Source organism: Schistocerca gregaria, chromosome 7 (genome assembly GCF_023897955.1).
Source record: "Schistocerca gregaria isolate iqSchGreg1 chromosome 7, iqSchGreg1.2, whole genome shotgun sequence".
Taxonomy (NCBI): domain Eukaryota; kingdom Metazoa; phylum Arthropoda; class Insecta; order Orthoptera; family Acrididae; genus Schistocerca; species Schistocerca gregaria.
Window position 1 is genome coordinate 493,027,597 of NC_064926.1, and position 17,944 is coordinate 493,045,540.

General features: G+C 38.6%; 1 protein-coding gene across 1 annotated transcript in view; it reads left to right on the forward strand.

The window, feature by feature from the left end:
• LOC126281356 (small conductance calcium-activated potassium channel protein) overlaps window positions 1-17,944 on the forward strand; it is a 1,755,063-nt gene that overhangs the window by 1,726,348 nt on the left and 10,771 nt on the right. Inside the window, exon 11 of the mRNA XM_049980265.1 lies at window positions 6,704-10,445. Coding sequence (XP_049836222.1) covers window positions 6,704-7,090 — 387 coding nt within the window. The 3' untranslated portion in view covers window positions 7,091-10,445. The remainder of the gene's footprint in view (window positions 1-6,703; window positions 10,446-17,944) is intronic.

A 17,944-nucleotide genomic window follows, 5' to 3' on the forward strand; every position in this document is an offset into this window, starting at 1 on the left:
TGAACCATTTGATATACAGGCACTCCCGATAAGTGCCATCTGGGTAGTGGCGACATGATGGTCGACAGTAACGTTGCTCAAGCTGTTCAGTTTCCATAGCGACATTGACTGGTGCCACCACATTCATTTCCTCCCTGTAGCAACCACTGAGGGAGAGAAATGCAGGTGATGTGGGGTCCAGATGACCTGCCATTGGGAGTTATGGTGAACCGATGCCCATAGGTACCCCTGCAGAAGTCTAAGGTGGGACAAAGCTCAGTGGAAGCCACATGAGTCACTCCAGGATTGTGGGGTGCCTCCAAGGGAACATGGAGACTTCTGACCAAATAGCGGAGGCAAAGTTGGTTTTAGTGGCACTAAAGAAGTCTGTGAATCTAGGTTGGGTGGTGTCTAAACTCAAGGGCCCTGACTGGGGATATCCTCAATGATGACAATGAGCCCACAGTGGACAAAACACCGAAAGTACGTATATTATGAACATCTGATTACAGCCAGAACAGAACTGTCTCCTGGATGGAGAGTGCTGCTGTTTATACAAACATCAAATATTCCAGAATATGCAAACATTACAGCATTTGGGAATCTTCTGGAAATGATAAAAATAAATAACAAATAATTTCTGGTTAATGAATCTGAATGAGTGACCCACAGTATTCCATCCAGTGATGTTAACTTGTACACCACACTGCAAGCAGCAGTGCTCATGTCAATATTAAAACAAAACAGAATATTACATATTTCAAAGCAATTCTTAAACTCTAACTTCTTAATAAGTACTACACCAGTACAGACGATTTTTTAATGGCTAATTTGTTGTCTGTTTCTGCCTTTTACAGTTGCTATTGATACTGATATTTTAAATATGATATAAATTTTATTATTTTATTGATGACAAAAGTACAACTTTTGTTTCGTGTTTTATGCTGTTAAGTGGTAACATTCAGGTATCGACTCAGGTAGCAAAATATGTTGCTACTACTGAAGTTGTTACAATTATACACTGTAAAATATTTGTAAAATTGTTCGATTATGTACAGAAAAAGATTAATAAGAGGACTGACAAAGCATTATACTGTGCAGTGAATATAAGTAAGACACTCAAATGTGAAAGTCACCTGCCAGCTTTCCCGTGAGCGCTAATGCACTGCTTCCTGGACTCGTGTAGGTGCACTGGCCCCAGATCAAATCTGCCCACTGGATTAATGACGAGGGCTGGTGTGCCGGCCAGCCTGGATGTGGTTTTTAGGCAGTTTTCCACATCCCCCTAGGTGAATCCTGGGCTGGTCCCCATGTCCCGCCTCAGTTATACAGCTCACAGAAATCTGAACACGTTCCCACTATTCCATGGATTACACTAGACCAGATAGCTGGGGTACTAATTCCATCCCACAGGGTATGGGGTGGCGGCAGGAAGGGTATCCGGCCACCCGTTCACAGTAACATTGCCAAATCCATTCCTAACCATGCCGACCCTGCACAACCATGGGGTACACACATAAGCGGAAGAAGAAAGACTCAAATGTGAAAGTCCCGACTGTTAACTGTGGCAAATAAAACAGGTACACTCATCACCCAGCACAAAAGCTATAGTATGGCCAACATAAATCCCCTCAGGACTCAGAATCCATTTGCTGAATATCGGCTTGGCAACCCCAGGTTCCTGAGCTGGGGGCTGGTAAGCACCGGCAGTCACCATAAGCTCTGGGCATTCTTCAGTGACCACTCTGCAGCATGGCAGTGAAATGTTATGTGTCGCAGGGAATGGGGATCTTAGATACCTAATCCTATATGATCCTACAAGTGCCAGACTATTGGTCACACAAAGCTGAGTTGTGGGGGTGAAGCAACCTGAGGGAAACATGGAAAGGCAACCCATGAAGCTGGGAATGACTGTCCATCTCCAGCAGTCTGCGTTAACTGCTCCTGGAGACACCTAGTCTGGAGCCAAGGCTGCTCTGCTTTTGTAGAGGAATGAAAACTTCAGGAACTGAAAGTGACCAAGTGGATCCACTATGCAGAAGCCAAAACGTAATATAAGGTGATGGAACACCCTGTCTTCACCACTTTTTGTGCTTCTGTGGTGCAAAACTCTGAGGTCAATGCTTTGATGCAGACGACGTCCAGTGTACAGCTATTCACCACCAGCAACTGTACTTGCATGTGTACATGCCAAAGCAAAGTGCTTAAGGATAAAGCAATCCAAGCATTTACAGAAAATGCTAGCAAAAGTACTGCAGTGAGCATCAAGAAGACACACAAAAAGCAATGTGTCTCTCGATGTCCCAGTTCCCCCTTATCCTCAAATGGACAGGGTGCAGGGAAAGGATCATGACGTTCGAGTCAAAAGCTGTGCCAGGCACCATCAGACATCATTCTGATATGTCTCAAGGATGAGGATGACATCATGGAGCTAGATGCCTCAGATCCAGGCAGCCCCCAGTGCAATGATTCCCTTACTACAGTGGAACATGAATGGGCTCAGCCCTCATGTGGAGGAACTGAAACTCCTAGCACAGGCGTGTCCCTTGTGCTTGTGTTTACAAGAAACACATTTTAAAGGTACTGATGTCCTTGTGCTATGGGGCTGTACCCTATACTGCATGGATTACCTACTGGGGGAAAGAACCAAGGGAGGGGTCACTGTGTTTGTCACTGATGCGCACCCCTCCTCTGCTCTCCCCCTGGCTACTGACCTGTAAGCAGTTGCAGCTAAAATTAATATGTGTCAGAAAGTCACTGTTTGTTTGCTGTATTTACCTCTGCAAGATGCAGTAGACTCTGAGACAGTCACAGAACTTATAGAACAACTCCCCTGACCATTTCTCCTCCTGGGAGACTTCAATGCCCATCATGTCTTGTGGGGCTCGACCTCTACTTGCCCTTGTGGTCAGGTTTTGGAGAGCCTCTTGACATCTCACGAGCTGTACATCTTCAACACGTGTAGTCACACTCATTTCTGCACTGCTCCTGGGACATTCCCAGCCATCAACCTCTCTTTCTGCTCTCCAGTCCTCGCAGACTGTGTTCGGTGAGTCATTGATGATCTTCATTCCAGTGACCAGTTCCCACTGTGCCTTCACCTACTGGATAGAGCACTACCCAAAGTATGGTCAGTAGCACTAACAGAACACTGTTCAGCCAGCTGGCTGTGTTCAAACAATACAACAGCATCCCGGGTTGGGTGGACCACATGACACAAGTGATGCAACATGCCGCTGACTTACCCGTTCCCAAGTCTGTCAACTGTCCTAGGAGGCAATCTGTGCCTCATGGACTGCTGAGTGCCATTCTGCAATCTAGGATAGGCATGTGGCTCTTCACCAGTTTAAATGCTGCCCAATAGCAGACCACCTCAGATCCTTTCGACTCGCAAAAGCCGAGGCTCGAAACATAATTAAGGAGAGCAAAAAGAGGTGATGCCAAGAGTTTCTCAACTCCATCAACAGTTCCACTTGCCCTACAATAGTATGGGAAGCCATCTAGAGGATTTCCAGTACAGCTGTTTACCAATAGCAGCAGGATTGAAACAGGGATATCTCCAAATGACGCCCAGAGACATCACTCAGACACAGGAAGATACTTTTGCAAAAACTACTGTGCATTCCAGCCAGGATATGACGTGTCACTGCTACCGTGTGACTGTCAAGAGGAGCCAGTTAAAATAGGGATCCAAATGCTCTGAAGCCTACAATTCCCCTTTCTCCATGTGGGAGCTGGAATCAGGCCTGTCTGAGGCACACAACATTGCATCCAGTCACAACCATATCAGATATTGTGTGCTTTGACATTTTCCACCAACACAAAAGGAAACGTCCTTGAATCTTTTAATTTTATATGGCTGACAGTGTTGCAGTAGCTAAATGAGTATCACCTTATCAAACTGTATAGGGAAGACTCTGGAGTGAATTGTTAAGTGTCATGTGGTCTGGTTGTTAGAAACCAGGGAACTCGTTAGGTGCTCTCAGTGTGGATTCTGGAGATTTCAGACCACTGTCAACAATCTAACCCTGCTAGATGCAGCTATTCAGAAGGGAACCCTGTATCAGCATATTCTTCAATATTATTAAGGCTATGATTACTTTGAGACATAGTATTCTCATACAACTCTATCAGTGGGGCTTTCTTGGCTGCCTCCCCATCTTCATAAGGTCTTTCCTGTCTCAGCAGTTTTTTTAGGGTCTGAGTTGGTGACTCGCTGTCATATAGTTTTGAGTGGGAGAATGGTGTCACTCAGGGCAGTGTTGTAAGGTTAGAGGAGTGGGCTGCAAAGATGGGTTTTCAGTTTTCTACAGGTAAGTGTGTGTTTGGGGGGGGGGGGGGGGGGGGCATGCGCACACATTTTAATTGATCTTGTCATATTTTTCATCTACCTGACTTGGATATGTGGGACACCATCCTACATTTTAGAGTCACGGTAGAGTTTCAGGGCCTCATTTTTTCTCCAAATTGGTGCAGTTGCCTCGTCTGAGAGACCTGAAAGTCTGAACTCTCAACGCACTGAACATCATAAAATGCTTTAGCCACAGGTCTTAGGGAGCAGACAGGGTGTGTCTGCTCAAGTTTAATGGGACTTTCATGCATTTTTGGCTCAACTATGGGTGCACAGTGTATGGATCAGCTTCTTATTTGAAGATCATTGACACTCCACCATCAGGGGATTCAGCTGCCTATAGAACCAATCCCATGGTTAGTCTCTGTGCTGAGGCTGGGGAGCCACCACTCATCATCTGGCAGCTCCTCATCGTGTGTCAGGCGTGCAAGTTCCTTGCAGCTCCGAATTCGCCCACATATCATACCGTTACTCATCCACCTCTGAAATGCCTTAACTGTCCACAAGTGCCGGCTGGTGTGGCCAAGCGGTTCTAAGTGCTACAGTCTGAAACCATGTGACCGCTATGGTCGCAGGTTCACATCCTGCCTCGGGCGTGGAAGTGTGTGATGTCCTTAGGTTAGTTAGGTTTAAGTAGTTCTAAGTTCTAGGGGACTGATGACCACAGCAGTTAAGTCCCCTAGTGCTCAGAGCCATTTGAACCATTTGTCCACAAGCCACAATGCCATTTGGGATCTGTGTGCACTGGTGCTGGAGTCACTTGGTGGGGAGAAGTACAACCTCAAATTCAGAGTTTTAACCATCTGCTTCCCTAGTTACTGTGGAGGCCTAGAGTGATTTTCCTCCTGTTTTTAATGTGACTCTATGGATGGGTCCAAACAGGGTGCCACAGTTGCTTGCTTTATTGTTTTACTGGATTGTGTCCTCAAGGTCCAATTACCTGAAGACTTTACTGTCTTTGATGCATAATTATATGTCATCTTGCGGGCACTGGAGCAAATGAAATGTTGTTCCAATGCTAAATTTCTTATCGATTCCAGTTCTCTGAGTGTCCTGCACTCTATACGATGTTTGTACCCAGTAGACAAAGTAGTCCAGAACATCCCGGATGTCCTCCTCCAACAAGAATGGCTGGGAAAGAAGGTATATTTCTGCTGAGTTCCAGAAAACATGTGTATTGTGGGGAATGAAACGGTGGATCTAGCAGCCAAGAAGGCATGTCATAATCCTCATTTATTCCAGTGTGCCACTGCCCTGCTTGCTATAGTCTTGCTGTTGAGATCCGAAGTCTGGTGTCAGTGGGAGGATGAGTGGCTGGAAGTGACAGACAGCAAACTTTGTCTAGTGAATCACACAATGTGGCCACAGTGTACCTCCTTCCAGCCATGTCAATGGGATGAGGTCCTCCTTACTTCTCTGAATAGGCCACAACCCTATGACACTTGCCTTCTTGTTCTGGTGAGAGGACTCTTCAATGTGTGGTGCTTGTGGTGTACAGATTACAATGTGCCACATTTTATTGAACTGGATTTTATTTTCTTTCCAGTGGGTTGCAGCAGATTTTTAATGGATCTGCCCACTATTTTAAGTAATGTTCAAATGAATGTGTTTAGAGTTTTATAATTTTGTGAATTGTCCAATATTTTTCCTAAGTGTGTAGGAAGATGGTTTTAATGTGTTAACAGGGTAACTGGCTCTATGGCTGGGTGTTGTGTGATGTCCTTAGGTTAGTTAGGTTTAAGTAGTTCTATGTTCTAGGGGACTGATGACCATAGATGTTAAGTCCCATAGTGCTCAGAGCCATTTGAACCATTTTTTGAACTGGCTCACGTATATTTCTTCTGTGGTCAGCCTGTTACATTTTCCAGTGCCTTTCTTTTACCTCCTTTGTCATTTTACTTGTGTTTTAATCTCATATATAACTACTTTTACTATTTTACATTGTTTGATTTAATGAGTGTAAGGTTGCTGATAACCTCACTGTTGAGCACACGTAAGTTCCAAACACACACAGAGATATATATATTCATGTATTGCTAGTATATTGCAAGCTGTGGGTACAAAACATCCCTTCATATGCACCTGTAGAGTTTGGAAAATAGAAGAGAAAATGAAAGGCAGTAAGGCAATTGACATGGGACTCCCTTTTTTATCTCATTTCTGGTAGAAGAATGTACATATTTATACAAAAATTTTGCTTATAATTAGTATCAGTGTGCCTTTCAGTCACTGAAAGATTCTGCGATCTAATTAAATTACAGTGATCTTAACCTGCCCGTCCTTATGAGTAAGAGATTTTTAATTGTAACAATATTTTAAACAAGTTATTTGTGCTTAAAGTTTGTACATGGTTTGTCATATATTGTGTTACAGACACAAAACACTGTCTACGAGATTGTATCGGATATGAGTGGAAGGCAAGATGCACTGGAGGAGCGTTTGTCCAATTTGGAGGACAAACTAACAGCTATCCAGGAGCAGTTGGAATCACTGCCCGAGACTCTAGCCCGGTGCCTCACGCAGCACTCTGAACGGCAGGAACAACGACGCAACTTCCTCCACCCCGAGTCCGCACTCTCGGCGCAGCCCGCGGCTGCCCCGGCCACCCCCCTCCTACTGGGGCCGGCACCGCTGTCACTACCACACTCGCGCAGTGTGCCCAACCCATGGCCTCCGAGCCCTATCGTACCTCCCATCAGCAGCCGCACACCACACCTCGTGCCCACGCCGCCTGCACCGAGTGCCCCTTCGACCAGCTGAGAGGATGACAACTCTCGTGTGCCTGTTTTCTTCCTATTTGGTTCTCCTGAGATTGCAAATGAAATTTATTTGTGATATACAGTCTGCTCCTAATGAAGCAAATACTCAGCAATGGTGAACTTACAAGCTACTCTCTGTGTTAATTTTTCAAACGTAGGCCCTTATCCTTATTACTGCAAACTTGCAGAACTTGTCAAGTGTCATTAATACAAAATGTATATATGTTTTAAGTTACAGCAAATGGTAATTATTTGTGAGATACTGAACTACCATTTGTGCAGATTAATTTGTGACTATCCATTATATTCGTATAACAGTGTGGGACTGAGTATCATACAAAGAAGCTAAAACGAGTACAAAAGTGCTGTTATAAAGGAATTTCAAGTTAAAATAAGGTAAATATACATTTTGTATGTACATGCTGAAATGTAAATTAACACTATAAATGTAAGAAAAATTACTCATTATTTTATATGTAACAGTCTACAAGAAATAGCTTAAGTAACAACTCGGTACTACTCTGCCGTGGTTTCTGCACCACACACTAGACACAAGAAATTCTCTCTTTTTGCCTATTCTGTTATAATTAATGAGTTTTACAACAGTAAGGCTTTGTGTTTCGTCCACATGAAAGCACCAACACTTTATCTCATGTTATTGATTTGACATCACGTGGGCTAGAATTTTATTTTTTCCAATGTTTTTCAATTTATATTTTTTGTTCATAGTAATCCTGTACCCTGGTAGTCATTTTTCCTGTTTCTCTGCAGCATGTTATTTTATACTTGTTGCATTATGCTGCAAGATATCCATATATTTTTTCCCTTTAATTTCCACGTTTTATTATCTTTACTACAATTACAAATTTCTAGCCTAGAACTGAATTTATGTTTATATAGTTATTCCTTAAATATCAATACTTACTCCAGAGACATGAAGTGCTGGTCTCTCTCTTCCTTTCATACTACAGAATTAGTAAGCAAGGAAAGACTTCAGCAAAACATCTTATATTCTGGTGAAAATGTGTACCACCTAGGCCTACTTTGATCAATTTTGTTGTTATTCTTCTTCTTCAATTATTTTTTGACCCAGAGATCATAAGATTGTTAAAGAAGAATGCTGTTATATCTGTTGGAAGTTACAGGCTGAAGTATCATGATTCAAATGATATGCTTGTAAGACACTGTCCCCAGAGTAGTAACTGCCAATAATTCTTCCAACTGAACACTATAAATGGACTTAAACAAATGGTGATTAAGTAGTAAATAGTAATTCTTGTGGGTAATACTTAGCCCTACAGAATATACTAATTACATTCATTGCTCTTGGTATGTGACTTCCTCTTGCCACACCTTTCACACCTCAGCTGGTTAATTTTATTTCTGCCATTTGTAATGATTCATCAAATAGGTTGAAGTTTATATTTTAGTATAATTGCTGCTAGTTTCTCATTATACATTGTTATTAATTGGGTGAAGCTTATTTATTGTTCTGTCTCTGACTTTACTGTATTGCTCCTTCCTTATTTCTGACGTTATCATGTAATCTAGAGACTGAACGTCCTCTTTGCAACATCACTGTTTCCAATTTACACCACAGTTTTACTCTTACATGCATATGGACTGTAATAATCATAATGATTCCTGTTATTAAGATAACTACATTTTATTCATTAGAGCTCTTTGTATCGTGTAACTGTGCACCAAGTGTATATATTTATCATCATCTTCATATCAATCACATACATTGTGCCTTAGTATTCAGAGTTGTTGCATAACACTGCTTAGCAAGGTATGATGAAAGCATTGTGCAACACTATGGATTTTACTGTTTCCATTATTATTTTAAATACAAATCTGGAAAAATGTTCAAATACTGGTTTCCATAAGTAAGATTGTTATGAACATGAGAAATATAACTTCAAGTAATATTTTGACACAATTAAAATAGAAGTTGCAGGTTCCAATGTCTGCACATTCTTATCACCTAGGGCGTTGTCCATTATAATTTTTTATTTACAGTATGTGTAAACCATGAGAACCGTTTTATGTAATATTTTTTGAAGTTTCGTGTAATGTCCTAGTACTGAGATTTAATACAAGCTGTTTGCATTAGCAATATATTTAATGAATTTAAGTGTATACCACACAGCACAGTAATCTAATCATAATTAAGATTTCTTCTGGGAGTACTTGTAAGCAAGACCTAATTTCTTGCGAGTAATTTTCACTACAGGCACTTTAAGAACATATAACAATCAATGGAGCAGACTGTCAAGTGAAAAGAGTACTTCTGTTGCAATTACATTATTTATTGAAAACCAGGAGAGCTACTGTCCTCATTCCACAAGTAACATTATTCATTTACTATTAATGAAACAGAGACGTTTTCTGTGCCATTTTCTACCTGCTCAAATGACTATAATGCACTAACTGTTCTGAATGATTATGTGAAAATTCAAGGAGAGTGTGTTAATGGACAGCAACACAAAACTTTTGTGCCCTTGATAACAATTGTGATGATATTTATGGCCTTGACAATGGCTAATGTTTATTTTCATGAGCATATTTCAGTTGAGTGATATGAGTGAGTATCCTAAGTGAATGAGAAGTGTGAAAAGCATTAACAGTGTTGAATACTGTTTAAGTGTGATAACAGAACTAATATGTCATAACTATTCTCAGCAATTGCAATTTTTATACAAGAAGCCTTCCATAAGTGATGCCATCTTCTTAAATGGTTACTTCCTCAGCCTATTTAAATTTACTTGTTATTCAAGTTGAGGAACACACATAAATAAATAAGAATGCCAGCCCAGGAATGTGGAACATGTTAAATATTTCCTGTAATCATATTCTGATGTGGTGTGGCTATCATAAAAAAGATTTATTTTAGTAATAATAGATTTGTTAAATTGAGTCATACTCAGAGCTGTATAAAAATACATTTATTTTGAAATCAGTTAGAGTACTGCAAAAATAGCCATTAAAATGTTGAATCTTTGACAAATTTTAGGCAGAATAAATTAATTGTAATGTCATAATAACGGAATAGTATTTTGAATGGCTCTTTCATTGAACTTGACTAGTTAAAGAGCTTTGTCTCTCGCATGAAATAAAATTAATTGCTTGTGCTATTAAATCTTTTAGGCTAGAAGGGATATATGCAGATTAGAAATATAGAAGGTAAGTTTCTGCTGAGTAATTCAGAATAAAACACCAATTATGTGTAGTTACTATTTTTCAAGATTCTTATTCCAAACCAGATAAAACATTAAAATTTATTTTTTTAAATTTTTCAAATATAACTACACAAAATATTATAAATGCATATCTTTACAAGAAAAGAAAAAATAGTTGTTAAATGATAATCTTAGAAAAGGTGCTATGTAAGAATGAAATAGAAATTATTAAAAATAACTTGTGACATCACTAATGGACTGACTTCTTCTCAGCTATCTAAAATACTTTAAAAACTTTTCTGAATATTATTCCAGTTACTGTAATTTTCATAGAGATTCTTCCAAATAATAAAGTTTTATTGTGATTTATCAAGAAATTACTGCTCTCTAACAAAATTGTTTTTTGGCTTTGGAGACTGAAAAGTATACTTTTTGTTCCTCACTGTGCAACTTCATTGAAAAATGATAAACTGTGAAATTAAGTAAAACCTTTATTGTAATAATTATTTTCCTCAGAAATGTGTTAAAATTTGATGTATAGTTTGAGGCGATTTTTTAGTTAATCTCATGTTGATTGCTGCATTACTCTGAGGGAGCTTGGAGTAATTGTTAAAATGATTTGACTGAAAGATGTGGTTTGCGTTACATGTATGGTACTAATTTATTTTCTCACTTTTTTCCTTCATAAAAGATTGTTCAAATATCTGTTTTTGCAACTAGATATCTGGATGCATATTACAGACAAATATTGTTCATAAAAGACCAATGTAAAAAATTAATAACTGTAAGTATTAGAAACCATATATTTATACTAACTTAATACAAAATTATGCTAAAGTTGTATTACTTATAATGTGGAGTGTAAATAAGAGAATATATATAGTTATGTACATAGAATATTGTTAAGTAGTTTTTATTATAATGGAGCATACTTGGCATATCAGACATTAAGAGGATTCATACAAAGCAAGTTGAATATTAGTGTCAGTACAAGAAACAATAGTTAAAAAAATACTGTGAAGTTTTACGCCGTCTTTCCTTTTCGTATAAAATTTATCCACTATTGCATTTATAAAAAAAAGTAGCCCTTGAAGTACTGGAGAGGAAATAAAATATTTTTGGGATATACTGATTCATTGAAGGATACCTCTAATTAAATGGAAGTGTATTTGTAAGTCATGCAAAATAATTTTCTTCAAACTTGCATTGAAAAGGGCTTGGAAATAAGTTCAATGATTACCCACTTGCAAGTAAATCTCAATTTAGTAAAAATTTGTTGTTACGCTCATCAGATGTTGAGGCTGTAAACACAGTGTCAATTTCCATAACAAAGACAAAATCTCTATGTGAAAAGTGCACAGTTTTTAAGAAAGCCATGTTCTCCTGTGTAAATTTAATTAACATCTGATATATGCAAAGACTGACATAGATGTTAGCCACAAAAAGTATTTTTATTGCTGCTAGTATTTTAGTTCCATATTTCATTAACAAAGTTGTGACAAACAAATTCACTTCCATTTTCTGGATTTATAGTGTGAAATGAGGAATATGAATAGAAATTCATTACTGCTGAGCAAGTGTTTAAAAAATGAATACAAATGTTATTGAACTCTGTTTATGCAAAAGCAGCTGCAGTGAAATGGTACCCAATGTTGCTGTTTCACTGAAAGCATTAGTTCTCTGCTAGATAGTATGTATCATTTGAACAAACTGATTCTGTTCCACTAGTAATCATATTTGTTCAATGTTGTAAAAGGCTTTATTTTAAAGGAAAGAAAAAGAAAATGCCTGCATACAGCTCTGTATTTATGTTTCAAGCTTCATATTTAAAAGAAAAATGTATACATATATAACTTACCAGTGATAACAGATGTTTTACATCTCAGCTGTGTCCACATAGTCAGTACTAGCATATCTGGTATATAAAATAAGAAATTTTTAGTTATCTATGCCATCTCATAGGTACTAATTGTCAATGATTGACAGCAGAATGAAATGTTCTCTTGGCTGTGCCCTTCACAATGAGTTACAGACAGTGAACATCGAGATGGAGGGAACTCTTTCCATTTTACAATCCTCATTTCTCTTCACTGCAAGTCAAGAAACATGTGCTCATAAACCTATATAATTTACATATGATATGTAAAAAAGGAGTTGTCATAATAATATAGAAGTATTGAGTATCAAACAGAATATGCAAGGTACTGATCACTGTAACTCAGCTTTTGAACTTCTAAAGTTGAGCTGAAGTATTCAATACCTACGTTATGTCCAAATTTGCTGCTCAACACGTCATCTGTATGGTGAGTGGGTGACTATTCTCATAGCATTAATTGTGTCCTTCTCAGGCTTTTTTCGTTATTTTATTAATTTCTGTCTGTGCAACACAATGATAAGATGTTCCTAATGTGTAAGGAAATTAGCTTACCAGAAAGCTTTCCCTATATGTTAAACTCTCAGTCATTTCGTGACAAGTGCTTCACTAATCTCAATAGCAGTATAATATGTCTGGATTTTTTCTGTTATCATTTGGTTTATTGATATAGTTTTGATGTGTGATCTGACTAACACACAAATTAGCTATGTCAATATACATGCTTAAAATACTGAAAGCATTGAAGAAATTAACCTTATATAAGCATTCATTAATTTCAACTGCTTATCAGAAAACATACTTTGAAACACATCAGATATTTTCTGTATGCACTGTTTGCAATGTAATTACAGGATATTATTTTGCACCTCATTCATATTGAGTTATCTGAAATATAAAAAAGACAAAATACATTTCATTACATTCATAATAGTGGGATGATGCTTTATTTAGAATTTTTAGTTGAAAAAGAAAAGGGTTTTGTCACTTTCATGGTTCAGGATTTATTCCACATCTTCCTAACTACAGCAGCTGTACATATTACTCTCTCTTTTCCCTGTTCATTTTCTTTTCTTCCCCCAGACACAGCATTTTCTGATGTGTGTGTCTGTCAGCATTGCTCCTGTTTAAATGGTTAGTGAGAACACAGCCAGATCCTGTCTCACTTATTGTTGGTATTTATTTGCTTCTTTCATTTGGAATTAGATGAGGTTTTACTTGACAACAGAAATTGTTGGCTTCTTACTCCCTTGATAGGAACAAAAAAAGTTAGTTCCTCTTGTGGTGATGTTGAAGTGACAGTTAAACATATCACTTCTGAAGCAATGGAGTTGTTTATGAACCTCAACAGCATAAAAAATCAATTAAAATTATAATGTTTCACTGTACTCTTAATTATGTAGCAGTTTTCAGTTTGCTTGCCATTTCAGTCCATTTTTAATAATAAGAAGTAGGAATAATTGTAAACTAAATGAATAAGTTTAGCTGTACAATATGTAATGCTGTGGAAGCAGCTAAGATGTAAGAACATCTGCTACAAAGTGTATGTGCGTTAAAAAAGTTCCACGACTTGTATAACTTGTAATCAATATTTTTAATTGTGCTGTCATCAGAAGGCATCAAACAATTTACAGACCTGAAATGTGTTGATAGGGCATATTGTGAATATTGTAAATATGTTGCCAGCAAGATGTGTCATAACAGTTGACAATGTTTTCATATAAAAACTGTTATTTTATGGAATACAAAATGTTAGATTATGGATTTTTTAAAATGAGAAATGTTAATATAAATACTGTGCCTAAAAGCTGTGGTTATGTTTTATTTTCATTTTTCAGTTACTATAGGGATCCCTTTTGAAATATTAACTACAAGTACACAAATACAAACATAAAATGCAGACACACACACAATGGCTCTCCAGACGCAGTAACAAGAAGTTGACTGGGTACAAAAATAGAAGGAATTTTTTATCTCTACTTCATAGTTTGTGTAGAGTGTACTGCAAGAGAAGTGTGAATATCGAATTTCTGTGTTCTGTAATAAAATACTGTTCACAGACTGGGAGATAAGTAAGTGTGGGATAATACTGGTAACATATTTTAGATGTGGGCCATTCTCAAGAGCAACTATCATTTAAAATAACTGCTGTCAATGTTTTCAAAAAAGTGCTACATGATAGAAGGAAGACAGGTCAGACATACTTGAGTATCCCCACTGAAGAAGGTAGGTCCATTGCCCATCTAGGTGAATCAGTTATATGAATGCATTGTGTTGGTGCTTTCAGACAAGAAAAGGCACCACACATTCATATAATTGATTCACCCAGATGGGCAATGGATCCACATTCTTCAGTGTGGATGTGCAAGTACATCCATCTGACATCCTGAGGCAATCTCAGAGTAGCAAGCATGGATGAAATGGACAGGGGATGCTCAGTGGGACTGTGGGTCAGCTGTGAGGTGTGCCGAGATAGTCTGCAATAATGGTGTGTCCCAGATGGCAGAGTGGTTAATGCACCTGCCTAAAAAGCAGGAGATTCAGGGTTTCAATCCCTGTCTGGTACTCACTTTCACTCATCCCCCCTGATTCTGTGTAATGTCCAAATGCAGATGAAATCAGCAATCCCTTCCCTTCCATTTTCTGTCCTTTCCTTCCCTCCTCAACCCCCCCCCCCCCTACCACCAATCCCCATCCCACCCCCTTTCCACTTTCAGTTTACAAATAATGTATCACAGATGTGGATTTTGCATGGTAAACCCAAAATAATCATTACTGAAAACACTGCCACATACATGAGTCCATGGTTTGAAAAGCACATACTTTGCACTATATCATAAATTCCACACACTGTTGACACTTCACACAGTTTACCAAGAGGCCATACAATGGGAGGAATTTAGTTCTAGATGGAGTATTCTTGCCCACAGCAGCAACCAACAAACTACTAATAAATCCCATTGTAAGATCCATACATAATACCCAAGGAGAACCTCCTTGACAGTATCAAGAAGCGGGGGGAGGGGGGGGGGAGGGGGGGGGCAGGAGACCTTAACAACACAATGAACTAACAATTTCAAAACTGAAAATAAATCAGTAGCCAATAGCAAATGACATTAAGATAACTCAATGTCAAGACAAAAAAAATCAGTCTAGTGCTGTACTATCATCACTCTTAAACATTTCAAAAATGTAAACATCTTACATTAAAGTGTGCCACTGCTTATTCCAATATGCTTTGTGTAAACACAATCTATTTCAAATGTTTTTCAAATATGCTGCACCTCAATGATGTTACGAAACACAACATAGTTACATCACAGGTCATAGCAGGCAGATGGAATCAGACGCTTCTGTTGATCCCAATATTTCTATTGCAACGAAATATTTTCCACAGTGGACTATTAAACATTTTTTAATTAAATTTCAAGAGTTTCTGACACATAACTTTTTCATTACATGTTCACTCCACCGACCTCACTCTGCTACTGCTTCACACCTTTGCTACTGTCATAAGTTGTTGGTCTGACACGACCATACCCTGTCTGTCAGGAAGTTCTAGAAGCTAAGGATGGCCAACTAGTGTCTGCTGCTAGATCACTGGCTGACAAGCTAGTATCCTTACATACCCACCCTAATTGTTTTGCAAAATTTTGGCAAATAACACCTCAGAATTTCATGATATTTACATACACCCCATTTGGATAAAAAACCACTGTCAGCCAAATGGGATCCATAGATTTACTACATTTTAAAACAACACTCCAATTCATTCACATGTTAAAAATTGCAGCTGTTTACAACTTCGACTCAGACTGATTTTGACTACTGATATGCAAACAGGTATATGATTATAGATATAAAAATGTCAGGCAATGGAAAATCCAGGATGGAATAATGATGTTATTATAAAAAGGATAGACTGCTACTCACCACATAATGGAAATGTTGAGTTTCAGACAAGCACAACAAAAAGACCGCTAAACAAGTAAGCTTTCAGCCCAAAAGCCTTCTTCAGAATTAAACATCCCCCCTCTCCCGCCCCTTCCAAACACACACACATATTTACACAAATATAACTCACACACACATGACCACACACACTGGCTGACCTAGGCAGCCAGAGAGTGGTCATGTGTTTGGGAGTTGCATTTGCGTGAATGTATGTGTGTGTGTGTTTCTCTAATTCAGAAAAAGCCTTTTTTGTTGAAATCTTACTTGTTCAGCAATCTTCTTGTTGTGTCTGTCTGAGACTCGACAGTTCCACTATATGGTGAGTAGCAGTCTATCCTCTTCCTAATATTGTCGAACAATTATGCAAGATAAAAATATCTCACAAATTGGATAGGTCACAAGCATATAAAAAGATATAATGTTGTGTAAAACTCAAAGAATAGACAGTAGTACATTAAGCAAATAATGAGAAGTGTGTCTCTGTGTAATTGTGTTCAGTTAGTTTTGTGAGGCACCCAAAAGCATAAGTTATGCTAAGCATTTTCTGTTCACATGGTATGTTAAGTGCAAATAACGATGTGTTTGCAGTCTTTTCAGCAAAATTTTAGAAGGCACAATGTGTGTAAATAACATTGCAATATGACACCACCATTCCCCTCTCCCACAATTCTGCAATAGTATTATGGTGGCAAATCCTTGAGATTAGATTAGATTAGATTAGATTTAATGTTCTTTCCATAGACCCAAAAAATGAGATAATTCTCATGGGCAGTGTCGCCGACTTGAGGAGGGGGAGGGGGGGGGAGGGCAAGGTACTTTGTGCCCCCCCCCCCCCACAATAGTTAAAAGTAGGAGCCTCCCGTTCCTCATTTTTTAGTGGGAAATTTGTTAAAACTTGCACATATATTTTTCCATAATAGTATGTAATTATTATGTACGAAAAAAATACCAATTTTACGAGCTATTGCGTAATCCTTTCTGCTACTCCTCCAACCTCTGCATATGACGAACTGTTGTGACGGGGTTTGTCCCCTGTATCTGTACTATTCGCACACTTTTACTGTACGTAGATATGTGGGGAACAAAAGCTCACCATGAGCTAGCAGCACTTTGGCTGCTAGGACGAGCTCCACTTCCTCCCACAGCAGCCTGCTGGCAGCTTGTAAAACAAACTAATGAGCAATAGTGATGCTGAATTTGATGGCAATGGATAGGAGGACTAGGTAACGTTAAAGACTCTTCATTCACTTTTGTAAATTCTCCCTAGAGCCGGCCTTGACTATAATCAACACTATTGTTACATGGCTACTTCTTGTTAGGCGCATAGTACTGTTACGCAGGCCGCAGCTAATGTTGGCAGTGAACGTAAATATTCCAGAGCTGGGCATCGCCAATGGTCAGTTAGTCTTACTGTGACTCGGTTCAGTTATTAATCATTCGTCCCTTACTGTCCAGTTTAAAATGGACAAGTTTATAATTAGGAAGAAATGTGACAATGTGGCAAATGTTAGCGATGGTGAAGTTAGACCCAGTGTTAGTGGAGCTGGGTGTGACAACAAAGACACAGATAGTGACGGAACTGTGGCGGTGGCAAAAAACAATCTTCCCGGAAAAAAACAACACTGTTATCAGCCCTTTTGGAAACAGCAAGTTGCATGGATCGATTACAATAAGGTAAAAGATGTTATTTTTTGCAAAATTTGCTGACAAATGTTTGAAGAAAATCGTTTTCAGTTTTATCACAAAATGGAAAAAACTTTCATGGAAACTGGTTTTTCAAACTGGTAGAAAGGGGTAGAAAAGTTGAAAGCGCATAAAGCATTGGGCTGCCACAGAGAAGCTGTAC